The 27,544-nt window shown below is 41.6% G+C and overlaps 1 protein-coding gene across 5 annotated transcripts in view; it reads left to right on the top strand.

Moving 5' to 3' along the window:
- The window catches only part of DPF3 (double PHD fingers 3), a 254,185-nt gene that overhangs the window by 96,905 nt on the left and 129,736 nt on the right, over positions 1 to 27,544 (top strand). For all 5 annotated transcript variants that reach the window (XM_045901124.3, XM_064571288.1, XM_064571290.1 and 2 more), the window contains exons 2-3: positions 6,447 to 6,607; positions 26,976 to 27,083. In XM_045901124.3, coding sequence (XP_045757080.1) covers positions 6,447 to 6,607; positions 26,976 to 27,083 — 269 coding nt within the window. The remainder of the gene's footprint in view (positions 1 to 6,446; positions 6,608 to 26,975; positions 27,084 to 27,544) is intronic.

Below are 27,544 nucleotides of genomic sequence, written 5' to 3'. Positions count from 1 at the left end.
TCAGCTGGAAGCTTCCATTAGGATGGCCTGACATCAGTATTTATCACATGCTTCTATAGTCCCAGCACTGGGCTTTGTTGGGTAACATGGAAATTTAGAACTCGTAGTTCCTGTCTTCAAGATTCCTATATTTTAGTTGGGTAGGGAGAGATAAGGAGGATGGTAGAGAATGGCCAAACACAACTGAGACAATCAGGCAGCTCTGAGAGGGCAGAGAGCAAACACTATTGGCAGGGATAACTGGTGTCCCAGAAGAGGCAGGCCTTCAGCCAGCCCTTGAACAGATTAAGATTAGCCAGGCCGGGGGCAAGAGGCAAGAATTTCAGGTGGAAGAAAGAACCTGAGTAAAGTATATTGTTGGGGTCCAGAGGTAGGGCTGTCTGATTCATATATACAAGAAGGTCAGATGAAGATTCATTCATTCATTCATTCATCATTCAACCCAACATGGCAAGCTCTGTGCTGGGCTTGGGGATAGAGCAGCAAACAAGCCAGGAGCTGTTTCTGTGTTTGGGCAGGCTTTGGACTGCTGGGATCATCATGCAACAGCTCTTCAGCTTTCCTTGTTGCCTGAGGTTTGGCCTCAGCCACCCTGCTGCCTAAGGTTTTGGGACAGAGGTTTGGGTTGTTGTCCACCAGCCTCAAAGACACTGCACCAGTGAGTGTGGTGTGCGTGTGTGTGTCGTGTGGGGGCATCAGCCAGCTGAAGCAGATGGTGTACCACAAAGTGGCAGAAAATGCTGCTCTTTGGGGGAAGGAGAAAGGAACCACCATTGATGAAAAGCATTTCCCTCTGGGTGCCAGAGGTTCCTTCTCATTTAATTCTCTCACAGACCTGAAGTAGGGGTTGTAGGAAGTAGAGCTGAGGCTTGGGGAGGGTAAGTAACCGGCCCCGGCGTTGTGTAGCCAGTCAGCCTTGGAGCTGGACTCAGATCTGCCTGATTCCAAGTCTCTGTTCTTTCTGTTCCACCTCAATCCCTCGGCTCTCCAAGGGCCCTGTCAGCCTCCAGAGGAAATTGGGCACCAGTGGGAGCCATCCTGCCTTCCATCCTGAGGAGTGAAAGACTAAAAACTGGGCTCCAGGGAGATTTCTTTTTGTCAGGATGGGTAGAAGAGCTGTAGTAATTATAGTCAGGGGACTGCTGCAGTAACCCAGGAGCTGGGTGTTGAGGACTGAACGGGAGTGGTTGCAGGCATTCTCTTGATTTTTTTTTGCAAGTTGTGACTAGACATCCATGCAATCGAAATCATCAACCTATATGTGCAACAAATTGAAGACTGTCCAAATGGAAACACCTACCATAGGTATATGAGTTGTTGTTGAACGCAATTCATCTGTGTGCTGGGCTCTGTACTGGAGGCTGGGGATAAGTCAGGAAAAAGGCCAGGCTTACAGGGTTACTGGTGCCCCCGGGCAGTTTAGTGCAAAGCCTGGTGGCTTTGTGCAGTGGCCCCGCAGATGTGGTCTCTGCCCTCATAGAGTTTATAGTCTTGTAAAGAAGATAAACAGTAAGCATGGCATGGAATTGAAATTGACCTCATGAATAGTATTACTGTTGCCATCTTTGTTGGAAGAGGACAGAATGAGGGAAGAAGGGGACTGGAATCTTGCTCCACCATCTACAGGCCTTTCTTCTTTTAAATATCAGAAACACTGCCTTAGCTTGGGCTGCTGTGACAGACAACAGAGATTGAGTGGCTTAAACGAGAGATGTTTATTTACTTCCCCCAGATATTTATGTCTGGAGGCTGTGAAGTCCAAGATTAGGGAGTCAGCATGGTCTTGTTCTGGTGAGAAACTTCTTGGGTGTAGATGGCTGCCTTCTTGCTGTGTGCTCACATGGCAGAGGGAGAGAGAGAGAGTGAGAGAGAGAGAGAGATGTCCTTCTCCTATCTCTTCTTATAGGGGCACCAATCCCATCACCAGAGCTCCATCCTCATGAACTAATTACCTCCCAAAGGCCCCATCTCCAAATACTAGAACATTAGGGTGTTAGGGCTTCAGTGCATGAATTTCAGGTGAAACAATTCAGTCCACAGCAAATACTCAACCTGGCTTTCTTTGAAGGGCGGCTTTAGGAACAGTGTCACTGTGAGGAAAACGAAGAGGTTCTTCCACCTTGCCAAATATTGCCCCCTGCTTGCTAGTTATTATAAAATGCTTTCCACAGCACAGTTAGAGTTAAATATATTTAAATGCAAACAGGAGGAGGTTAGCATATTGGTGTCAATGAGTCTTAATGTGTGTTTGTGGGTGGTGGTGCAAGTGTGGGCAGTTGGGTGAGAGCAGGAAATCCAGGTGCCCGCAGAGAGGAGGAGGGGCCCATGGTGGGGAAGGAGGGGCCAGAGATCCTGCCACAGGCTAGGGCTTCTTGTTATCTCTGCTTATCTCTGTTTATGTGCACAAATAGCAATGATGGGCCAAGGTCCTGTTTTTACAGTCAAAGGGGACTGGTGGCCATGCAGCAGGAATGGACAGAAGAGGCAACTTCCTGAGAAATGAAAGAATCCAATGCCAGAGGGAAAGGGAAGGGTCAAGGACACCTTGCTGGGGAAATACGGGGTTCTCTTAGGTCTCCCCCTCCCCCCACAACCCCAGAAGAATGGAGACTCTGGGGAGGGAGCAGGCTTCTGGCAGGAGATGAGGAATTTGCTTTTGGACACGTGTTTGGGGTATGGCAGGACACCTGTTCTTGGGTCAGAACATAGGACCAGAGGGACAGTAAAGAGGGAGGGCTCCAGGTGCCTGGGTTAGAGGGTTGGATCTGAGAGTCAGCTCAGGCCAGTGGATATGGAATAGAAGAGAACAGGCAAGGTGTTGAGAGAGAGAGAGGTGGAAGCATGAGGAAGAAAAGGAGCAGAGGGTCTTGGAGGGGCTGTGATGGGCTCTGAAAAGCACATTTGGAGCCTAGTTGGCAATCGTTTCAGAGAAGTCTTGTACCCCTCCGCATCCTCTTCGGTTCCCTGGAATCCATTTTTTCCACAGATAGGCTCAAGGAGGGTCACTGGAAAGCTCTGAGAACTATGCCTTACTCCAGATTTGATCGCTGGGGGATCTCACCCCTCACGGCGCCCCCAGAACGGGGCAGCCAGCGCTGCTCTAAGCCGCAGGCCGTGGGGGACAGAGCCCAGCAATGTGTCCCGCTGTGCCACTCCTGCTTCTGATTGTAGCCTCGGGTAGCCTGAACGAGGCTGTTGATGAGAACATCATTCTACTCTGCCTTGTGCGAGCTTCTTCCAGCCCAAGACATCCATCAGCCCGTGGTAACCCAGCCCCCTTGGTTTGATGCAGACAGGTGATGGCCAAGGCTGGGTGACCAGCCTGGGACATGCTGGTCACCACCCACTGCCAGCCTTGCCCCCCCCCCCTCGCAACTTGAATGCAAATGTCACCCCTGGGATCCTATCATTGTGGGATCTTTTTTTTTTTTTTTAAGAAATCCCATATTAAAAAGGACATTTGTCCTCTCTCTTGTTTAAATTGCTTTCCACGGGTTAGGGAGACCTGGCCATCGATTTTCTTCTTGAGAGCAGAACAAGCCCCGTGAAGATTTTGGCTAATTAACTTTCGGAGCGGTTCTGCTTGAATTTATCAAAAAGGCTGAAGTCTCTCTTCTCCTCCTGTATCTTGAAAAAGGCTTTAAACTTTTGTTTCCGAGTCGCTGCCAACGCCTGGTCTGTTTAAAAGTGACTTCCCTGGAGACAGGGGCAGGGAGGGTGTTGGATGTCACATTTTTGCAGGTTCAATCTTTAATACGGTTGTTCCAGTCTGGAGAAGGGTTTCTCTGTTTACATAAGAAAGGTATCGTTCACACAAAGATTACATTTAAAAATACACATCCCTGCTCCCCACCCCCCCCAGCATGCCTGTTACTAATAACATCGCATGTTACGGAAAGTGGAAAGTATTTAAGATGAAATTAATTTTCGCCCAGCGCACCACTTTGTTTGACTTTCTCGTTCCATTCGGTGTGGGGCATGGACTTGGCCAAACTCACTTTTCATTTTCAGCAACTTCCCTTTCTTGTGCCTCTCTTTGGGATGTTGGAAGCAAGTTAGGAGCGTATCAGGATAAGTCTAATTTGAGATCCTGCTGTCGTTTTCTTTTATCCCGGCTTCCCGAATTTGTTTTGAAGATGGAAACCTTCTCTCCAGTCTAGAGTTCTAGTGTGCCATTTGCTTGGTTTATGGATTCTCTTTCAGCAGAATTTCTGGGGTTGGAAGAGTTAACATCTACTTTGGCCATCTGCCAAAAGATCGTGGGAAACCAGATGGCTGTTTCTCACATCGGACACCTCTCTGTTACCTGTTCTTGTCAGTTCTCATCAACGTGGTGCGGCTGGTCGCTGTTTCATGAAGGAGCTGGAGCATCCAGGATGCCCTGGATGGGGCTGTGTGTCATCTTGGCTGCACTGAGCTGTCTGGGAAAGTTCTGTCACCCTGAGCTTTAGCAGTGGAGGCATTGAATTCGGTGGGACACAGATGTGAACGCTTTGTAGGAAATGGTTCTTTATTTTTGATCAATCTCATGATCCTTGTTACCATCTTTGATTACATCAGCTCATGTTCTGTTTTATAGCATTTTAATAGGCTTCCATCCCCCCAATTCATTTCCAGCTGTGTGGCTATTATAATTTGATTACAGTTTGGTTTTGCAACTGCTAGGACACTTTCTGAGCACATTATGCCTTCCTTGTGAGGCTGAAGATGTTTAGAGGGGGAAAAGGAGCAAAGGGGCCTTTTTTTTTTTTTAAGTGGTATGTCAATAAGTAATTTCCAAAAGATGCCTCAGAAGCTTCAATGGTTGTATCGTCCCAGAATAAGAAATTTGCTTTAAATTCTTTGGTAGACTCTGACCTGCTGATTTTTTTTTTTTTAAAGAGTATAGAAAAATCCCTCTAAAATTTTGCTTTCTTTAGTTCTCTAAATATTTTGGTTAAGAAATATATTATTTATTTATTTATTTATTTATTTATTTGAGACAGAGAGGATGAGAGAGAGAGAGCACATGAGAGGGGGGGAGGGTCAGAGGCAGAAGCAGGCTCCCTGCCGAGCAGGGAGCCCGATGCGGGACTCGATCCCGGGACTCCAGGATCATGACCTGAGCCGAAGGCAGTCGCCCAACCAACTGAGCCACCCAGGCGCCCCAGAAATTATTATTTTTAACTCCGAGACTTTCTCACCCTGATTTTGGCTTCTTCAAATCTACATAGAACCAAAACAAAAGGACATTCATAATGTTGCTTCAAAGTGAGCTATTTGATTCTCCCTTCTGGCCCAACAATCCCTGTGGCTCCTCCCTTCTGCCTTTCCCCACAGCTCCCCACAAAGAAGTACAATTCTACCTGGCAGAGGCTAGGTTATGACATTTGTATTTCCTTGAGGCATTTATTAACCTCCAACATGTGCCTGTCTTTTATTTGTTAGGTATTTGATCTCACTGATTTTTTTTTTCTTTACATTTGATCAGTTTTACCAATGTTATATTTTTGGTCTTTGAAAAGGATACTATCTTAAAATTAGTAGCATCACCACATGTCCAAGGATACCAAAGATTCAGGAACATAAAATTTACTGTGCTTAATCAGATCACCACTCCAACAAACCAGAAAGGTCTTTCTATTTGTGTTTTAGATCCCAGGGATTAGATTATCTTGAATTCAAAATTCAACTCTTATTACAAATGCTTCCTTTGTTTTCGGTTAGAACGTCATTTTTCTTTAAGTGTGTGGTTTTAAAAGATTGGTGCATCGTATTGAATGGAGCACTGGGTGTTATATGCAAATAATGACTAATGATGTAATGTATGGTGATTAACATAACATAATAAAATAAAATGAAGAAAAAGAAAAAAAAAAAGGTTGGTGCATGCCTCTCTTCACCTCCTTTCACCACAATAGCTCTACTTTTAGGGGATATTTCCTCTGTTCTTCTAGTCTGTGTTTATATGGGTGTTTCTCTTCTGTTGTATTGGAAAGCCATGCATCGATACTGGTGTTTTGGGTTCATTCTAGAGTGCCTTTGCTGGCAATTACTGAGAACAAAGTCTGGCTAACGGAGGATGTTAATGAGGGGACTCTAGAAGCCTGAGCTCCTGGTAGAACCCGGGTAGAAGACTGTTTCAGAGCCACCTCTATCCTGGAGCAGGACCTCATGCTTCCTGAAACAGGGACTTGTCACTTTACTGGTGGTTTATCTAGGGGCCCTAGGCTCTTTGTTAAAGGGGATTCTAAATTCCCTGGTGGATTTGGTATGGGAAATATAACCTGATTGAGACCTGACACCAAGTTGGATTCTGCCCCTTGGCAAGGCTATTGGTCCTCATCGCCTGGGTCTTCATAACTCCATCATTTCCCCAGGGAGGGAGGTGGGTAACATCAGTTTCCCTCTGTGTGTGCTTCCATTTTTCCCTGGCCTCACTCCTCCTCTCTTCCTCTCCCGGGCAGGCTTGGGGACCAGTTCTACAAGGAAGCCATTGAGCACTGCCGCAGCTATAACTCGCGACTCTGTGCAGAGCGCAGCGTGCGCCTCCCCTTCCTGGACTCGCAGACCGGGGTGGCCCAGAACAACTGCTATATCTGGATGGAGAAGAGGCACCGCGGCCCAGGTGAGCCATGCCCCCCCGGCACGTGTGCACGTTCTGGCTTTGTGTCTGGATGGAGGAGGACTAGACCGCACTCGGGAATCTCCGCAGGGTGGCTGGGGAAGGAAGGGCAGGCTGTTCCGCAGGCCTGGGAGACTCTCAAGAACCTCAACCACTTTCCTAGCTCTTGGCGCATGTTCCAAGGGTGGTGTGGGGCAGAGACGCCACACTGGGGAGGAGGCAGCGGCAGAGTGGAAGAACTCAGGCTTTAGCCCCCCAAAAGGGAAGACTGAGGACGTGACAGCCATCTTCATCTTTTGCCCTTTTGTAGCTTAGTGGTTATAAGCTGGAAATCCGCAGTCAGATCTGGGTTTGAGGCTTGGCTCCTTCATCACACCTCTCTCCCTCAGGTTCCTCACCTGTAAAATGGGAATAATAATAGTATTTACTTTAGGATTTTGTCAGGATTAAATGGAAATATTCATAAAAGGCTTATGAGTTAGCTCATAGTAAGTATGTGTTCCAAAAATGCTGGCTATTATTGTTGATATTACTATTATTATTACTATGACACTAGTCTTAATAGGCACCAGAGAACAGAATAAAGACCAGTGGGTAGAGATTAGAGAGGCAACCAAAGTAATGCAGTTTTCTGGCTCTATATGGGTATATTTAAAAAACTTTTTATTATGAAAAATCTCAAATCCATACAAAAGTGGAGAGAACAGTAAAATGAGTGTGCATGTATTAATTGCCCAGCGTCAACAATGATCAACTCATGGCCGGTCTTGTTTCATTTATACTCACCGCCCACTTCCCTCCTTGACCCTTGGTTATTTTGAGGTAAATCCAAGGCAACATATTATTTTGTCTGTAAATTTTTCAGTATGTATCTGTAAATGGTAATGACATAAACAAATCCACAATAGCTATCAAAGCTCCAACTTAACAATAAGACATTAATAGAATCAAATATTTGTTCAACATTTATTTCCCCCTGTAGTTGAAATCAGAATCCAAAGAGGATCCCTACATTGTAATTGGCTGATGTGTTTCTTCAATCATTTTAAATCTGTAGGTCTTGGGGTGTGTGTGTGTGTATGTGTGTGTGTGTGTGTGTATCTGTCTCTCTCCCCCTTGCATGTTATTTGTGGAAGAAACTGGGTTGTTTGCACTGTAGGGTTTCCCAGAGTCTAGATTTTCTGATTGCATCCCCATGGTGTTATTCCTGTGAATTGGTAGTTAGGACTAGAGACTTGAGCAGATTCAAGTTCAGTTTTTTTGGGCAAGAACAACTCCTAAGTGGCGGTGTGTACTTCCATCACGAGCCTCACGTTGCCTGGTTATCTCTCTTTTACTGATGTTAGCAGCCTTCCATGGTAGTTGCCTAGGTCCTTTATTCAATTAAGGGCTGCAAAAAGGTAACATTCAGTTCAAGGGCTGTCACTATTTTTTCATTTCTGAGCTCTATAACTTCTATAAAGAGAGACATCTCCTCATTAAAATTTTGGTTATTGTGAGGTATAGTTCACCTATGAAAGGTGGGATAATTTTGCCCCTTTATTTACCAGTTTATTTTATTTTTCATCATGATAAGTGTACTCTTTAATCCCCATCCCCTATTTCATCCCCCCCCCCCACCTCCTTTCTGCTAACCAACAGTTTGTTCTCTGTAGTTAAGAGTCTGTTTCTTGGTTTATCTCTCTCTCTTTCTCTTTTTTTTCTTTGCTTGTTTGTTTTGTTTCTTAAATCCCACATATGAGTGAGATCATCATTTGTCTTTCTCTGATGGACTTATTTTAACTTAGCATTGTACTCTCTAGCTCCATCCATGTTGTTACAAATGGCAAGATTTCATTCTTTTTATAAGGGCATAATATTCCATTGTGTATATATACCACTTCTTCTGTATCCATTCATCTATCGGTGGACATTTGGGCTGCTTCTGTAATTTGGCTATTGTAAATAATGTATTTACCAGTTTTCAAAACAATGAGTTGGTTCCCTAGTATTTACCAAAGGTGATCAATAAAGTTATTATTTTGTTGAGTACCATCATGGATTCACAGATTTAAATGCACTGGGTACATTTTAATCCATTGTAGCTGTTATTCTTTTTGATGCTTCTATTGTCCCATCTTTGGCCAGTAGGGGTTTGGGCCAGTGTTGGTGTTTTGAAAGAATCCCAGTAGTTTCAGATAACTACCTTGCTATCCTAGTATTAAGACAGATGTTTTAGGCTCATCTTCCTGCCCAGACCTGGAATCAGATATTTCTCTAAGAAATCCTGTTGCCTTTTTGTAGGAAATGTTATTTAAAGACCATAATCTGGTGGTGCTCATTGTTGCTGGGTTGGTTGCTGTTTCTAGGACTTTTTAGTGAGTAGATCTAAGAAATATGATTTCTTCTCTGAAAAGAGAAAATACACCTATATTTCGCATTCAATTCAGTTTTATACAGTTTTTACTTAACTATCCTAATTGTGTGTCTCCTTTCTCCCACACCAAAAAAATCCTGGCTCTTAATGATGCTGACATAATTACTTATTTGCTTTATCCCACAACATACACACCAGAGTATCAGAATAAAATGAGACTTCCAACAATGAAATTACTGAAATGGTTTCTTCTTCTTCTCCTCCTCCTTCTTTTTCTAATTCTTTTTGTCCTTAAGGTATTACCCATTAAGGATGTAGAGTCCGATTACTGTGTTTTAAGGTCACTTGAAAGAGTTCCTCTGAGTGGTTGTGCCATGAACTGAATACACAGTTGGATTTGTTTCATTTTGTTTTCACTTATTAGGTATTCCTTTTTTTTTTGAATTTCATACAATTTCTTTGTCTTTTTAAAATTGGTTTTTATTTTGAAATAATTGTAGATCCACAGGAAGCTGCAAACATAGTACAGAGAGATCCCCCATATCCTCCACCCAATTTCCCCCAATGGATACATCTTATATAATCATAGCACAATGTGGAAACCAGAAAATTTGATATTGGTAAAATGTGTGTGCACAGTTCAATGCCATTTTATCACACATACAGATTTGTGGAACCACTCTATAATTAAGATACAAAACTATTCCATCACCACAAAGATCTCCCTCATCTCTACCCCTTTATAATCATACTCACCTACCCCTCTCATCATTTCAATACCTTTACAGTGTCTTAAACATTTCCTCTACACACACTGAAAACCACAGCAGAACTGTTAACTTAAAAAACTTAAGAAAGTGTCTATTGTATTTACTCATATTTTTACTCTTTCATTGTTCTTTCTTCCTTCCTGATGTTCCAAGATGCCTTCTTTCATAATTCCTTTCTGATTAAGTACTTTCTTTAGCCATTCTTTTAAAGTAGATCTACTGGTAACAACTTATCTTAAGTTTTCTTTCTTCTAAGAATGTCTTGATTTTTTTCCCTTCATTCCTGAAGGATATTTTTGCTGGATATAAAATTCTGGGTTGCTAGTCCTTTTATTTTAGCATTTGAAAAATGTTTTGCATTTCCTTTTGGCGTGTGATGAGGTTTGTGATGAGACATTTGTTGTTATTCAAATTCTTGTCCTTTATAAGTGAGGTGTCGGGGCGCCTGGGTAGCTCAGTTGTTAAGTGTCTGCTTTTGGCTCAGGTCGTGGGTCCTGGGATTGAGCCCGCATTGGGCTCCCTGCTCAGCGGGAGGCCTGCTTCTCCCTCTCCCACTCCCCCTGCTTGTGTTCCCTCTCTCGCTGTGTCTCTCTCTGTTGAATAAATAAATGAAATCTTAAAAAAAAATAAGTGAGGTGTTCATTTCTCTCTCACTGCTTTCAAGGTTTTGTCTTTAGTTCTCACAAATTTGATTTTGATATGTTTTGGTGTGGATTTGTTTGGAATTCACTCAGCCTCTGGAATCTGTAGATTTGTATCTTTTGCCAAATTTAGGAAAATTTCAGGGTGCCTGGGTGGCTCAATTGTTAAGCATCTGCCTTTGGCTCAGGTCATGATCCCAGGGTCCTGGGATTGAGCCCGCATTGGGCTCCCTGCTCAGCGGGAGACCTGCTTCTCCCTCTCCCACTCCCCCTGCTTGTGTTCCCTCTCTCGCTGTGTCTCTCTCTGTTGAATAAATAAATGAAATCTTAAAAAAAAAATAAGTGAGGTGTTCATTTCTCTCTCACTGCTTTCAAGGTTTTGTCTTTAGTTCTCACAAATTTGATTTTGATATGTTTTGGTGTGGATTTGTTTGGAATTCACTCAGCCTCTGGAATCTGTAGATTTGTATCTTTTGCCAAATTTAGGAAAATTTCAGGGTGCCTGGGTGGCTCAGTTGTTAAGCGTCTGCCTTTGGCTCAGGTCATGATCCCAGGGTCCTGGGATCAAGCCCCACATTGGGCTCCCTGCTTGGTGGGAAGCCTGCTTCTCCCTCTCCCACTCCCCCTGCTTGTGTTCCTGCTCTTGCTATCTCTCTGTCAAATAAATAAATAAAATCTTTAAAAAAAAATTTAGGAAAATTTCAGCTATTATTTTTTTGAATATATGTTTAGCCCCACTCTCTTTCCCTTATCCTTCTGGGACTCTACTAACACAATTTTTAGATTTCTTGTTATACCCCACAAACCCCCCAGGCTCTGTTTTTTTTTGTTGTTGTTGCTGTTTTTGTTGTTTGTTTTTGTATTTAGTCTGTTTTTTCTCTGTTGCTCGGGGTTATTTTTATTTTTCTCTCTTCAATTTCACTGCTTCTTTCTTCTATTTTCTACATTTGTTATTTTTTTTTTTTTTTAAGATTTTATCTATTTATTTGAGACAGAGAGAATGAGAGACAGAGAGCATGAGAGGGAGGAGGGCCAGAGGGAGAAGCAGACTCCCTGCCGAGCAGGGAGCCTGATGCAGGACTCGATCCCAGGACTCCAGGATCATGACCTGAGCCAAAGGCAGTCGCTTAACCAACTGAGCCACCCAGGCACCCTGTTATTGTTGTTTTATTGTGTTTTTCAGTTTTATAATTTCCACTTGGTTCTTCTTTATATCTCCATTTCTTTGCAGAGACTTTAAATGTTTTCATTTGTTTCAAGTGTTCACGATTATTTGTTGAAATGTGTTTATGATGCCTCCTTCGAAATCTTAATTCAGATAATTAGGATTCAAGATTGATATTTCTTTTTAAATTTTTTTTTTTTAAGATTTTATTTATTTGAGACAGAGAGAATGAGAGACAGAGAGCATGAGAGGGAGGAGGGCCAGAGGGAGAAGCAGACTCCCCGCTGAGCAGGGAGCCTGATGTGGGACTCGATCCCGGGACTCCAGGATCATGACCTGAGCCGAAGGCAGTCGCTTAACCAACTGAGCCACCCAGGTGCCCCAGGATTGATATTTCTAATAATTCTATCAGAATATTGTCAGATTAGAATTATCTGGCAATTCTAATATTGGTGTTGATATGTTATCTTTTATCTCATTCAAGTTGAGAGTTTCCTGGTTCTTCACATGAGTGATTTTGATTGAATCCTGGACATTTTAGGCATGATGTTGTAAGACTCTATATGTTCTTTGGTAAAGTGTGCACATCTTTTATCCATTTAAAAATTGGAGTTTTAAAAAAATTGAAATTTATTTGACATACAACACTGTGTCTTATTAAGGTGTACAACATGTTAAATTTATACATTTATAAATTATAATATGATTGCCATTGTAGTAATAATTATCAGCTGTATCACATTACATAATAATTCTTTTTTTAGTGGTTAGAATAATTGAGTTCTAATATCTTAGCCAGTTTGGTGATTATAATATAATATTGTTATCTATATTCTCTATACTCTGTATTAGATCTCTAGGGGGAATTGTTTGTTTTCTTATTATTAAATTTTGATAGTTCTTTATATATTCTGGATTCAAGACCTTTATCTAATATATGCTTTTCAAATATTTTTTCCCAGTCTATGGCTTATATTTTCATTATCTTAACAGTATCTTTCAAAGAGCAGATATTTTAAATTTTGATTAAGTACAAATTTATCAATTTGTTATTTTATGAATTGAGATTTTGTTGTTGTATGTAAGAAATTATTGCTTAATCCAAGGTCAAGCAATATTTGTTTGTTTTTTTCCTAGAAGTTTTATGATTGTGGGTTTTATACTTAAGTCTGTGATCCATTTTGAATTAATTTTAAAATATAATTTGAGATACAGATCCAAGTTTATCTTTTTGCAGATAGATATTTAATTGTTCCATCATAATTTGTTGAAAAGACTAGCCTTTCTCAACTGAATTGCCTTTGTACCTTTGTCAAAGATTAAATGTTCATAGCTATGTGGGTCTATTTCTGGACATTCAGTTTTGTTTCATTGGTCTATTTGTCTTTCCTCACACTAATATCATGCTGTCTTGATTATTGTATTTTTGTAATGCTTTTTGAAATCAGGTAGTGTTAGCCCTCTAAATTTGTTTTTCTTTTTCTAAGTTATTTTGGCTATTCCAATGTCCTTTGCATTGCTACATGAATTTTATAGTCAGTTGGTCCATTTTTACAAAAACTCTGCTGGGATTTTGATTGGGATTATGTGGAATTTGTAGATCAGTTTTGGGTAAAATGAACAATTCTCAATACTGAGTTTTACAATCCCTGAATATAACATCTCTCTCCATTTGTTGCCTTCTTTAATTTAATTTTTCCCACTGATGATTTTTAGTTTTTCGTGTACAGATATTTCACATTTTTGTCAGATTCATCTGACAGTAAGTCTTAGACAGTAAGTCTAAGTACTTAATATTTTTGATACTATTGTAACTGGAGTTTTTAAAAAATTTCAATTTCTGATTATTCTTTGTTAGTTTACAGAAATACAGTGGATTTTGTATATTCATTCTGTATCCTGCAACCTGGCTATATTCATTTATTCTAACATCTTTCTGTAGATTCCACAGCATTTTCTACATAGTTGATTGTTGTTAGTGAAAGAGAAAACTTTTCTTTTCAATATGGATGACTTTTATTTATCTTACTTGTCAGTTGCACTGGCTAGAATGTCTAGTATAATATTAAAAAAAAGTGTTTAGAGTGGACATCCTTATGTTGTTCCTGATCTTAAGGGAAAAACATTCATTTTTTTCATTATTAAATATGATGCTAGCTGTGGGCATTTTGTAGTTGCTTTTTATTAGACTGAGGATGTGCTTATTTCTAGTTTGAGAATTTTAAATCAGGAACTGATGTTGGATTTTATTAACTGATTTTTCTGAGTCTGTTGAGATGATCATGTGATTTTTCTTTTGTGGTTTGTTAACATGATGAGTGACATTGATTGATATTTGAATGTTCAACTAACATTGCCTTCCTAGATAAACCTCACTTTGTCATGATGTATTATCTGTTTTATATATCATCAGATTCACTTTGCTGAAGTTTTATTAGAGGTTTTGCATCTATGTTTATGAGAGGCACTTATCTATAGTTTTCTTTACTTGTTGTGTCTGTATCTGGTTTGGGTATCAGGATGATGTTAGCCTCATTTAATGAGTTGGGAAAAATTTCTTCCTTTTCAGTTTTCTGGAAGAGTTTATGTAGAATTTGTATTTTTTCCTTAAAATGTTTTATAGCATTTACCAGTGAATTCATCTGGGCCTGGCAATTTCTTTGTAGGAATGTTTTTAAAACTACAAATTTAATGTCTTTAATAGATATTTAGGTTATTCATTTTATATTGAGTGAGTTTTGGCAGTTTGTGACTTCAAGGAATTTGTCCATTTCATCTAAGTTGTCAAAATTGGTTGTACAATGCTGTTCTTACCATTAGTATATTATTCTTTTAATATCTGTAAAACCTTGTGATGTATTCGCTCTTATTCCTTCTGTTGATAATTTGAATTTTCTTTTTCATCTAATCAGTCTAGCTGGAGGTTTATCAATTTTATTAATCTCTAAGAAATAGCTTTTGATGTAATAGATTTTTTCCATTTTTTTTTCTGTTTTCTATTTTATGTTTTCTGTTCTGATATTTGTTTTTTCCTTTCTTTTCCTTACTTGGATTTAATTTACTCTTCTATTTCTTCTATTATTTCTTCAGGTAGAAACTGAGGTCATTGGTTTGAGACTGTTCTTCTTTTCTACTATAGGTGGTTTCTAACATAGTTTACCCCAAATATAAATACTGCTTTAGCCTCATTTCACAAATGTTGATACTGTATTTTCATTGTCATTCAATTAAAAATGTTTTCTAATTTGTCTTTTGAGTTCTTATTTTACCTATGGATTATTTAGAAGTGTGTTATTTAGTTTCTAAACATTTGGGAGATTTTCCAAATATATGCCTGTTACTTATTCCTAATTTAATTCCATATGGTCAGAGAATACTTTGTATGACTTGACTCCTTTAAAATTTACTGAGACTTGTTTTATGGTTCAGAATATGGCCTATCTTGGATAAATTTTCTCTTTGGTCTGAAAAAGAATGTGTATTTTCTTGTTGGTGGTTGGAATGTTCTATAAATATCAATTAAATCAAGTTGGTTGATATTATTGTTCAACTCTACATCCTTACTGATTTTTCTGTTGATTTGTTCTATGAATTATCAAGAGAGAGTACTGAAATTTCTGACTATAGTTGTGAGTTTGTCTATTTATCCTTACAATTTTATCAGTTTTTGCTTCATATGTTTTGAAGCTCTGTTATTAAGGGAATACACATTTAGGGTTATTTGCTCTTGATAAATTGGTCCATTATCATTATGTAAGGACCTTCTTTATCTCTACTAATATTCTTTACTATGAAATCTGCTTCCTGTGATATTAATATAGCCATTCCAGCTTTCTTTTGGTTAATGTTACCATGGTGTATATTTTTTCATTCCTTTACTTTTAATATATTTGGATCTTTATATTAAACGTAGATTTTTTTTGGTAGGCACATATAATTGTGTCTTGCTTTTTTTTTTATTAACATATAATGTATTATTTGTTTCAGGGGTACAGGTCTGTGATTCATCAGTCTTACATAATTCACAGCATTCACCATAGCACATACCCTCCCCAATGTCCATCACCCAGCCACCCCATCCCCCCCACCCCCCTCCACTCCAGCAACCCTCAGTTTGTTTCCTGAGATTAAGAGTCTCTTATGGTTTATCTCCCTCTCTGGTTTTGTCTTTTTTCATTTTTTCCTCTCTTCCCCTATGATCCTCCGCCTTGTTTCTCAAATTCCACATATCAGTGAGATCATATGATAGTTGTCTTTCTCTGATTCACTTATTTCGCTTAACATAATACCTTCTAGTTCCATCCACGTTGTTGCAAATGGCAAGATTTCATTTTTTGATGGCTGCATAATATTCCATTGTATATGTCTTGCTTTTTACTTTTTTTTTTAAGATTTTATTTATTTATTTGACAGAGAGAGGCACAGCAAGAGAGGGAACACAAACAGGGGGAGTGGGAGAGGGAGAAGCAGGCTTCCTGCCGAGCAGGGAACCCAAAGCGGGGCTCGAACCCAGGACCCCGGGATCATGACCTGAGCTGAAGGCAGACGCTTAACGACTGAGCCACCCAGGTGCCCCTATGTCTTGCTTTTTAAATGCAATCTGACAGGGGGCACCTTAAGTGTCTGACTCTTGATTTTGGCTCAGGTCATGATCTCAGGGTTGTGGGGTCGAGCCCCTCTTTGGGCCCCATGCTGGGCATGGAGCCTGCTGAAGATTCTCTCTCTCCCTCTCCCTCTTCCCCTCATCCCTCACTTGTGTACGCACACACATGCACTCTCTCTTTCTAGGAAAAAAATAAATAAATGCAAACTGACAATCTGTGTTTTTAAAATTGGGATATTTAGACTATTTACATCTAATGTGATTATTGCTATAGTTTGGTTTAAAGCCATCAGTTTGCTATTTGTTTCCTATTTATCTATCTGTTTGTTCCCTTTTCCCTCATTTTCTTCCTTTCTGGGGATTAATTAAGTTTTTTATGACTCCATTTTATTTCCTCTGTTGGCTTGATAACTCTTTTTGTTATTTTAATGATTACTTAATGTTTGTAGTCTCCATCTTTAATTACAGTTTGCCTTCAGGTGATACTTTACTACTTCATGAATAGTATAAAAACTCTACAATAGTATTCCAGTAAACAGAATAATACTATCCACAAAGACGTCCACATCTGGAACTCATGGAAATGCTGCCTGACATGGCAAAAGAAACTTTGCTCTTTTGATTAAGTTAAGGACCTTAGATGGGGAGAGTATTGTTATTATCCAGATGGCCTCAATGTAATCATAAGGGTCTTTATAAGGGGGAGGCAGCAGGTCAGAGTCAGAGCAGGAGATGTGACAACAGATGCAGAGGTTGAATTGAGGCCACTGAAGAAGAGGCCACAAGCCAAAGGATGTGGGTGGCCTCTAGAAGCCAGAGAAAGCAAGGAAGCAGATTCTGATCCAGAGTTTCCAGAAAGAATGAAACCCTGCTGAAACCTTGGTTTTAGCTCATTGAGACTGATTTTAGACTTCTGACTGCCAGAATTGTGAGACAACAAATTCATGTGTTAAGCCTCTGAGTTTGTGGCACTTCATTATGGCAGCAGCAGGAAACTAATACAAGTGTACTTTTAACTTTTCCCTACTGACCTTTGCAATTGTTGCCATATATTTTAGTTTTACATATGATATAAACCTTTTTACTACACTATCATTATCTTTGTTTAATCATCTTTTAAAGAATTTTAAAAAATAAGAGAAAAACACCTTACATAATTATTCATGTACTAAACCATTCCTGATGCTTTTCATTTCATTGTGTACATCCATATTTAGATCTGGTATCACCTTCCTTCTGCTTAAATGACTTCCTTTAATATTTCTTGTAGTGTGGGTCTGCTGATGATTAATTTTTTAAACTTCTGTATGTCTTGAAATATCTTTAGTTTGCTTTAGTTTTTTGAGAGATATTGTTTTGGAGCATAGAATTTAAGTTGACAAGTTTTTTTTTTTCCCCATTTCAATACTGTAATGATGTTGAACCACTGTTTTCTTGCTTGCATCATTTCTAATGAGAAATCACCCTTATCTTTGAGCCTCTCTGTATAATATGGCTCCTTTCTCTGGCTGCTTTTAATATTTTCTCCTTATCACTTTTTTGGGTTGTTTGTTGTTGTTGTTGTTTTTTTTTTTTTTTGGCTGAGTGGCTGCAAAGACTTTATCAAATTATTTAAAAGTGTTGGCATTTAAGTATTCACATATGTACATTAAATAGCTATATAGACTATCAATATTTTTGAGCAATTTTGATTATGATGTGCCTTGTTATAGTTTTCTTCATGTTTCTTGTGCTTAGTTTTATTGAGGTTCTTGGATCTGCATGCTTGTAGTTTTCATTAAATTTTGAAAATTTCTAGCCATTATTTCTACAAATATTTTTTCTTCCCTTTTTCCTCTTTGGGGACTCGAATTACACATATATTAGGCTTTTTGAAGTTGTCCCACAGCTCACTAGGCTGTTCTAGAAAAATTCTCTTTTTCCCATGGTTTTCATTTTGGATAGTTTCTATTGTTGCACTTTCAACTGCACCAATTTTTTTCTTCTGCAATGTCGATTTAATCTGACATTAATCCCATTCAGTATTTTTTTTATTATTATTTTTTATTGTTATGTTAATCCCCATACATTACATCATTAGTTTTAGATGTAGTGTTCCATGATTCAATGTTTGTGCATAACACCCAGTGCTCCATGCAGAACGTGCCCTCCTCAATACCCATCAGCAGGCTAACCCATCCTCCCACCACCCTCCCCTCTAGAACCCTCAGTTTGTTTTTTAGAGTCCATCCTCTCTCATGGTTCGTCTACCCCTCCGATTTCCCCCCCTTCATTCTTCCTCTCCTGCTATCTTCTTCTTCTTCTTTTTTTTCCCTCTTAACATATATTGCATTATTTGTTTCAGAGGTACAGATCTGAGATTCAACAGTCTTGCACAATTCACAGCACTTACCAGAGCACATACCCTCCCCAGCGTCTATCACCCAGTCACCCCATCCCTCCCACCCCACCCCCCACTCCAGCAACCCTCAGTTTGTTTCCTGAGATTAAGAATTCCTCGTATCAGTGAGGTCATATGATACATGTCTTTCTCTGTTTGACTTATTTTGCTCAGCATAATACCCTCCAGTTCCATCCACGTTGTTGCAAATGGCAAGATCTCATTCCTTTTGAAGACTGCATAATATTCCATTGTGTATATATACCACATCTTCTTTATCCATTCATCTGTCGATGGACATCTTGGCTCTTTCCACAGTTTGGCTATTGTGGACATTGCTGTTATAAACATCGTGGTGCATGTACCCTTTCGGATCCCTACTTTTGTATCTTTGGGGTAAATACCCAGTAGTGCAATTGCTGGATCATATGGTAGCTCTATTTTCAACTTTTTGAGGAACCTCCATACTGTTTTCCAGAGTGGCTGCACCAGCTTGCATTCCCACCAACAGTGTAGGAGGGTTCCCCTTTCTCCGCATCCCCGCCAACATCTGTCATTTCCTGACTTGTTAATTTTAGCCATTCTGACTGGTGTGAGGTGGTAGCTCATTGAGGTTTTGATTTGGATTTCCCTGATGCCGAGTGATATTGAGCTCTTTTTCATGTGTCCCATTCAGTATTTTTTTTAAATCTCACACATTGTAGTTTTCATTTCTAGAAGTTAAATTTGAATCCTTAAAAAAATCCATTATTGACTTATCTTTTGAACATATGGAATACAAATGATAACTGTTTTAATGTTCTTGCTGCTAATTTTACTGTCAGTATCAATTCTGGATTGGTTTTAATTGATTCTTTCCTTCTCATTATAGGTCATATTTTTCTGCTCCTTTTTATATGCCCTGTAATTTTGGATTGGATGCCAGACATCATGAATTTTACCTTGTCGGTGCTGTCTATATCATTTATTCCTATAAATATTCTGGAGTTTTGTTTTGGGACAGTCAAGTGACTTGGCAACAGTTTGATCTTTAGGTGATACTGGAGCAGTGCTTAGTCTAGGGCTAAATATTCTCTGTCAGAGAGGTAAGACTCTTCTCTGACTCTACCCAGTACTCCATGAATTATGAGGCCTTTCTAACATGCTGGTGGGAACAGACTGTTTCCAGCCCCTTTGCACACCAGGCACTCTTATTTCTATTCTTACTGGGTGGTTCTTTCTTCAACATTGAGTAGCTTCCTCACAAGCATGCACTGATTAGTACTGAATTGAATACTCAAAGGGGACTCTCTGTGATCTCCAAAGTTCTTTCTCTATGCAGCTCTCTTCTGTTTCCTATTCTGTTTCTTGAATTCTAGTCACCTTGGTCTCCCCAGACTCTCAGCTCTTTCTTTTCACTCAGACTCAGAGAGTCTCTTGGTTTCCATCTGTGTTCCTCTTCCCTATGCTGCAATCTGGAAGCTCTCTTGAGGTAGTAAACTGGGGCAATTATAGGGCTTATCTTGTTCATTTCCAGTGTTTCAGGCATCACTGTCTTTCATTTCCTGATGTCCATGGTCTTGAGAATTTTATTTCGTATTTTCTTTCTCTTTTGGTTTCATGTAGGAGAGTAAATATGATCCTTGATACTCCCTTCTAGCCAGAAGCAGATGTTTGCTTTTTTAATTTAACTGTATAAAATATTCACATGGTTCTAAAGTCATATCAATAAAGCATGGTATAATCAGAGAAAGTCTTGTTCTGTCTCTGTTGTTTTACTCTGTCCCTTTCTTGTTTCTATAGGCAACTTCCTCTTCTCCTTGTTACTATTATTTTGTTTTTGTTCTTTCTCTAAGTAAATTTTTTTCTAAGCTTTTGGTTTTTAAAAAACTATGTGAACGTATGACATATGTATTTATGTACATATTATGTGTGTGTATCCCCATTTGTTAGATAAATGATAGTATGTTATATACACTATTCTCCACCTTGCTTTTTTCACTCCATTGCAGGATATAGTTCCCTCCCTCTATGTCTCAATAGCTTCATAATAGTCCATTGTGTGTATATCCTATTGTTTATTTAGCCAGTTCCCTATAGATGGACATTGGATTATTTCCAGTCTTTTTCTAGTATTAAAAATGATACAATGAATACATATTTTTGTGTTTTTGCATTTTTGCATATGAATCTGTGATATAGATTCCTGGAAGTAGAAATGCAGGGCCAAAGGGCAAATACATATGCAGTTTTGCTAGATATGCTAAATTTCCCTTCATAGGGTTTTGCCACTTTGCATTCTTACCAGTGGTGGATCAGATTGGTACGCATATTTCTAACACAATATTTCAGTAGCACAGTAGACTGCTCCATGAAAGGGTGAGGACTAGAATTATTGAAATGAAGGCCAGGGTGGAGGCTCTTGTCAGGGATGTTGGAGAGGTGATTCTTGTATCGGGTAAGAGTCAGACCCAATAATGTTTAAGCTCCCTTCTCACATTATAATGCTATTATTCTTAAAATATCTTTTTCTGATGAATTTAGAAGGTATGTAGTGGTTCCCCACACATTTTATGTGCCTCTCAACAATGCTTTTATATTATCAGGATGCATTTCTCCATGAGCAATTTTAGTTGGTGATGTGGAAGGAAAGGAAAAGTAAATTCCACAAGAAATGGCTTGATGGGGGTGAGTGGGAGGGCTGGGGGATATTTTCCTGATAGTTTTGGTGTAAGGAGCTGCTTTCCCAAGGGAAGGACTCAGAGGTTCAAGCATGCTGTGTGTGGACCAGTAATGGGATGGCTTGGTGGGGAGTTAGGTTAGTGGAGAGGTTTTGAGTGTGGGCTGTGGACTAGATTACCCTTTGAATTGTATGACCCTGTGCCAGGTACTTAATCATTGTTAGCCTTACTGTCCTTGTCCTTTAAATGTCTCATAGGATTGTTGTGGTGAGATAACAGTGAGTGTGAGTTACTAGCCTAGGACAGAGTAAGAGCTCAGTAAATGTTAGCTATTGTTACTGTGTCAGTGTTTGAGCGTGATGGGGCCAGTGAGGGGCTTGGGAAGCTCTGGGCCAGAAGGGGCAGGAGGCATACTGGATTTGAGGCCTACCTTACCAGGATAGTCTTGGTACATGGGACATTAGAATTGAATGTTAGAGAGAGAAGCTAGCTTATGGAGAAGAATGGGAAGGGTGGTTGGAGGGAATGGTTGGTGAGCCAGATAGAGAGCTGTGCTGAGGGCTGGGGTGTTGTGCCTAGTGCCCAGGACTTCAGGCTTTCAGGGAAAAGAAAACACACTGAGACCTGGGATGCTTGAAGGGGGCTTCACTGAATAGGTGGTCCACAAAGTCAGGACAACTTTTATTTTTTTATTTTATTTTATTTTATTTTTTAGGACAACTTTTAAATAAGCCAAGAGAAGAGGGGAGGGCAGAGAACCAGGAAATATCATGGGTGTAAGTGCTTGTGAAATATGTCTTGCCCGCTCCTCAAGCCCTACCTCTGGACTTACCGCTCATCCCTCCAGCTCTGTAGAATTGGTCCAAATTGGTGTTTTCAACCGCAAACATTAATGGAGCACCTATTATATCCTGGGCCCTGGGAATATAAATATGAGTAAGAGTTGATCTAGTAGCATCCTTATGTAGGAGTTTTTCAAACAACAATTGCCTTGGTTATCTCTGATGTTCTGGTTTAGTAGGATTGGGCTGGAGTCCAGGCATCTGCCCTTTTCAATAACTACTTATACAGTTCTGATGCCCAGTCTTGGGGAAGAACCCCTGGTTTTTGTCATTATCTGTTTATAAATATGGGGGCTGTTGGTGACCCATTGTGGAGGCATGTGGTAGGAACAACATGCAGAGGAGCTCTTTAATGGCAGTGATGGTCTGAAGAGCAGCCTGCTGTTCCATCCCTTTCCTGTCCAGTAGGGGGTGGGCAAGGGGGAGATGATGAAAGGGAAGCAGTGTTTGGATTCTTAATTTGGAAACTTGAATCCTGTTACCCCTGTTCTGAGCAGGTGTGGTCACTGCCTCTTTCCTGTAACTCCCATCCCCTCCGGTTCCTCAGCCTGTCGTTGGCTGTCCTTCAAACCCAAGTGGGCGGATGGGACAGATGGTTGGGATACAGGTGACACCTGTCCACCCTGGGGACCGAGAGTGGACAAATTGGCATAAGTTACAGGAAGGTAGATTTTGATTCAAAATAAGGGTGAAGCGAAACTGTTTATCACAATAAGAGTTGACCAACCACAGGCAGTCTGTCCTGTGAAGTAGTGAGGTTTCTGTCGCAGGGCGTGTTCGGCGGCAGCTGCTGGCCCACCTCTCTGAGAGGAGGCACGGTGGGCTTGAGCTGCCACCGCTCAACTCTGGCTGGGGGAAGAGGAAGTTACTTCAGTTCTTTTCTTCTTTTCAAACCCTGTTCCTATCCCCTATCATCCTTCCTTCTCTTTTCTGTCCCACTTCTTCTGAATTCTTTTTTTTTTTAAAGTTTTATTTATTTATTCATGAGAGTCAGAGAGGCAGAGGCAGAGGGAGAAGCAGGCTCCCCACCCAGCAGGGAGCCCGATGCAGGACTCGATCCCAGGACCCTGGGATCCTGACCTGAGCCGAAGGCAGACGTTTAACCATCTGAGCCACCCGGGCGCCCCTTCTTCTGAATTCTTTTTTTTTTTTTTTTAAGATTTTATTTATTTATCTGAGACAGAGAGAATGAGAGAGACAGAGAGCACATGAGAGGGGGAGGGTCAGAGGGAGAAGCAGGCTCCCAGCCGAGCAGGGAGCCCGATGCGGGACTCGATCCTGGGACTCCAGGATCCTGACCTGAGCCGAAGGCAGTCGCTTAACCAACTGAGCCACCCAGGCGCCCCCTTCTTCTGAATTCTTAATAGCTTATGCTGTGTCTGTCAGAAATAGTCCTGACACTTAGGATCCACCCGGTGATTTGGTCAATGCTGGTAACAAGCGACTTGTCTGGAGTCTGCTGACCATCCAGGCATCAAAGCCCATCCTGCTGTTTTTTTCTGTGGAGACAGCTCTCCCTCCAGCCAGTGTGTGAGTTCGTGTGTGTGTGTGTGTGTGTGTGTGTGTGTGTGTGTGATGCCTGGGTTGGCATCTGAGTACGGGTGGTACAGCTGGAGTTGCAGCTCAAAGGGACAGAAAAGCAGTTTGCTTAGTGGGGTATATGCATGGAGGGGTAGCTGTGGCCTTGGTTACCAGGGAAGACTAGTTCCCCCCCACCCAGTCTTTGTCCTGCCTCCTTTCCCCCCTCCTCCACAGTCCCCCTAGCCCCAGGCTCACTCCTTCAGGTTAATTTCCCTGGCTGCAGCTGTGGGTCCCCCCACCCCTTTCCTCCCTCCTCCATCTACCACACACACAGGCTTTGAGTTATGTGCCTCCTGTTCTAATGAGATAAACAACGTAACTCTCACAGGGCTCTGCTCGTCCCTCTATAAGTGGAACTCCGGGGCTGAATGCGTTGGCCCTATAAAGGCACCCTGGTGCTTGTCAGCCTAGGGAGGAGGGCAAGGAAGGGGGGTTGGAGCCCCGAGAGAGTTCTTGGGGCCATTTGCTTGTTGAGATGAGGTGGAGTCAAGGCAGACATCAAAGGGAGGCCTGTTTCTACCCTCATGGCTAAAGGAGCAAAGAGCAACATGGGCACGCAGGGTGGCGGCCTTGTCATGCCACATGGCTGTCGAGTCCAGACTCATCTAAATCAGCCAACTCACAATAATTAATAACTGACATTTGCACAAGGCTTCATGGTTATAAAGAGCTTCTTCTTGAATATAAGCTAATCCTCGCAACAGCCTCTGTAAGGTAGGTATTGTTAATATTCTTATCTTCTGGGTAAGGAGACAGGCTCAGAAATGTGTGATGATATTTCCAAGATTATAGGAGTGGTGGTATGAGGACTCATGTGCTCTTCCTCTGCACCGCGGGCCTTCTGTAATCCATCAGAGAAAGTTAAAGAATGATATAAAAACAGTCCCCTCTTCTGGCCATTCGAACTACCTACTACCAAGTGGGTGGGTGAGTGGGTCTGCAGCTATAAACTGAACAGCCCAAGGCTGCATTGATGCTGCTGACCAACAAGTGCAGTGACCAGGTCTCAGGGAGGGCAGAGGCCCTGGGCAAGTGTTGACAGTTTTGACCTCTTGTCATTTAGATCTTTTGAGTGCTGTCTGGACCAGTCCTTTCTTACTCACCTGCTCTTGGTCAGGTTGGAGATACTATGAAGCAGTCTGTGGGGCAAGAAGGAGCCTAAGGCACAGAGACTGCCATCTTGGGGTGGATTCTGTACTCACCTCCTGGCCCCATCTCTGGGGTCCCTCTTGGCTGGTTTGGATGTGGGTGGATGAGTATCCTGGAACCAGGAATAGCAGGTCATTTGCTTCCTGCATTTCTGAATCTGATTCAGTTCTGGTTGAATTCATTTGGTAAGTACTTCTTGATATGCCTACCAGGCACTGTGCCAAGTATTAGGGATACTAGAGATGGACATAGTTCCTGTCATCCTGGGTCTTATAATGAGCAGGAAATTAATGACAACATGTTGGGGGAAACACTGGAACCTTGAGATGCTTTTGGGAAGGCCATGAAACTAATCTTGATACATTAGAGAGAATATCCAGGCAGTAACTAGATGATGCTTAGACACCCAGGGGTTCTTGGCCAGACATTGGAACAATCTATAAGGTTCTTTAAAAAATAGTTGGCCTATTTCCTCCACCCATTACATTCAGATTGGGTAGTTTGGGCATTAATTTTTGGCCTTGATGTTATTAAGAAGTTCTCCAGGTTCAGTCTGGATTTTTGGGTTCAGTCTGGATTAAGAATCACTAACCCAAGATGAGTGGGGATTTGTGGGGCCAGTTCTGGGTTGTAGAGTACTGGGTCTGCCCTTGTACTTGGCCTCTGTTGGGATCCTGGGGCATACCAGTTTCAGAGGTGGCTCAAGGGACCAGAATCAATGCAGCCATTCAGGAATTCTAGGGTCAGAGATGACATGGTCCTGGAGTGAATCACACCAGAAACATCAAACTATTCCCAGTGATGCCTTCCCTCAAAGAGAGGTCAAAACTGGACCTTCCATGGAAGGGAGAGCAATATTACTTTGATTCATTTGGTCTTCTCCAAATCAACCACAAGGCTGGTCCTTAGAGCACAGGGAGCTCAGAGCTTTGGGATCCTCCTACTGTGCAGAAGCTATGAAGCTATCAACAAAATTAAGCATTAGGATGACTCTTGGACATGAAAAGCCCTTAGCTCATGACATCAGAGATTTTTCTGGAGCTTCTAGGCTCCATGATCCTTAATGGTTTCTGAGAACCCAAATAGGGGAGCGGTGGGGACCTCCAACTTCTTCATAGCCTTGCGACCTGTGGGAGAAGTTTTGTGATTAAAGATGAAACTTAGCACTTAAAGAGAATTTGACAATTTTGCTTCCTTTAGTACTGGAATAGTTGCCTCTGCTTTGGACCCAAACCAATAAATGGGTAGAGATGACTAGTAAAAATGAAAAATGGAGAAATGGATATATAGCAGTGAAACTTTGGTAGATTGTCTCTGCAAAAGGTCCCCAAATGGCAGACAGCCGATGGAAATAGGGTCCTGATATTTTCTATCCCTGTGGTCCTAGGTCTAGGAAATGACCTTCCCACATGGGTCTAATGGTTGTCACATGCCCCATTTATCTATCTGTGGTTGTTATGACAGATGGCGCTCGTGTAGAACTTTGGTGCCAAAGGCCAAATCTAAATGGAGACTCTTGAGAGACAGTGTGGTTGGCATATAAGCCCAGCCACTGGACTCTTGCCCATTTCTTTCTGAAAGGCCCAGGCAAGTGGGCAGGGATGTAGAAGTATGCTGGCTCTGCAGGCCGAGGAGCCTGGTCACCAGAGTAGGCTTATATTCTGTTGGAGGTTCTTGGGGCTTGCATTGGCTTCGGCGAGATGCCAGTAGCTAACAGTGGGTGGAGAAAGTCAGTGGGTAGGAGATCTGGATCCTTGATCCTGTTTCCTTGAAACGCTTCCCAGTCCAGACCATCTATAGGTAGGCAGACTGACTTCTGCTGCTTTGCCTGGAAGAGAACCTGCTTTACCTGGACCTGTATAGAGGGGCAGTTGATGGGTAGTAGCTGGAGGTCTACTGCCTTGGAAACACTGTCGTGAGGTTGAATCTGAAGAGGTCCCTCTGATCTCCCCAGACCAGGAGAGCAGAACTGTCTTGGTCATGGTGATGATGGTCCTGGGCTTACAGAGACAGCATGGTGAAGCAGACAGGGCAAGGGTCCTGGGGTCAGATGACCTAGATACTGTCTCTGTTCTACCGTCAACCAGCTGTGTGACCTTGACAAGTCACGCTACCTTTCTGGTCTTCAGTTTCCTCTCACTGTGAGTGAGAAGCTTGGACAGGGAGGTTTCCAAGGCCCCTTCTAGCCTGGAGCCTTTAACCTTTATGCTGTCTCTGTCCACAGGCCTCGCCCCGGGCCAGCTATATACATACCCAGCCCGCTGCTGGCGTAAGAAGAGACGATTGCACCCACCTGAGGATCCTAAGCTTCGGCTGCTGGAAATAAAACCTGGTCAGTGCCCTCTGGAGCTGGTGGGAGCGGTGGGGAGGGCTGGGCTGGCCCAGGACAGGGTTGCTTTGCTCCTTTGTCTATAGAGCTGAGTTTTGTGGGAGAGTGAACCTGGCCCATGGTGCCCAAAGGTGTGCCTCTGTGCCTATTCTCCTGTATAAACATGTCCATGTATTCACCTGAGCATCCTTTCCTCTCGTCTCTCTCTTGCCACCCTGTGGAGTAAAGCAAGCAGGCAAGGGTGGGAGCAGGCCCAGGAGGAATGCCTTTTCCAACAGGGCCCCAGGAGGTGTAAAAAATAGAACCCATCTTGGGCATGGAAATGGGAGGGTCTGAGTTCAAAATTTGCCTCCAGGCGATGCTGAGTGCTTTGTGGCCATGCAGAAGGAACTGGTTAGTTTTCTCCACTACTGACCTATTAGAACACTTCTGACTTGATGGCTACCTTCAGACCTGTGTCTAGG

The sequence above is a fragment of the Mirounga angustirostris genome, unplaced genomic scaffold (assembly GCF_029215605.1).
Source record: "Mirounga angustirostris isolate CCGP_5_RB_7025 unplaced genomic scaffold, mMirAng1.0.hap1 SCAF_9, whole genome shotgun sequence".
NCBI lineage: Eukaryota > Metazoa > Chordata > Mammalia > Carnivora > Phocidae > Mirounga > Mirounga angustirostris.
The sequence above is the reverse complement of the archived record's forward strand: the minus strand, read 5'-3'. Positions and strand labels throughout refer to the sequence as shown.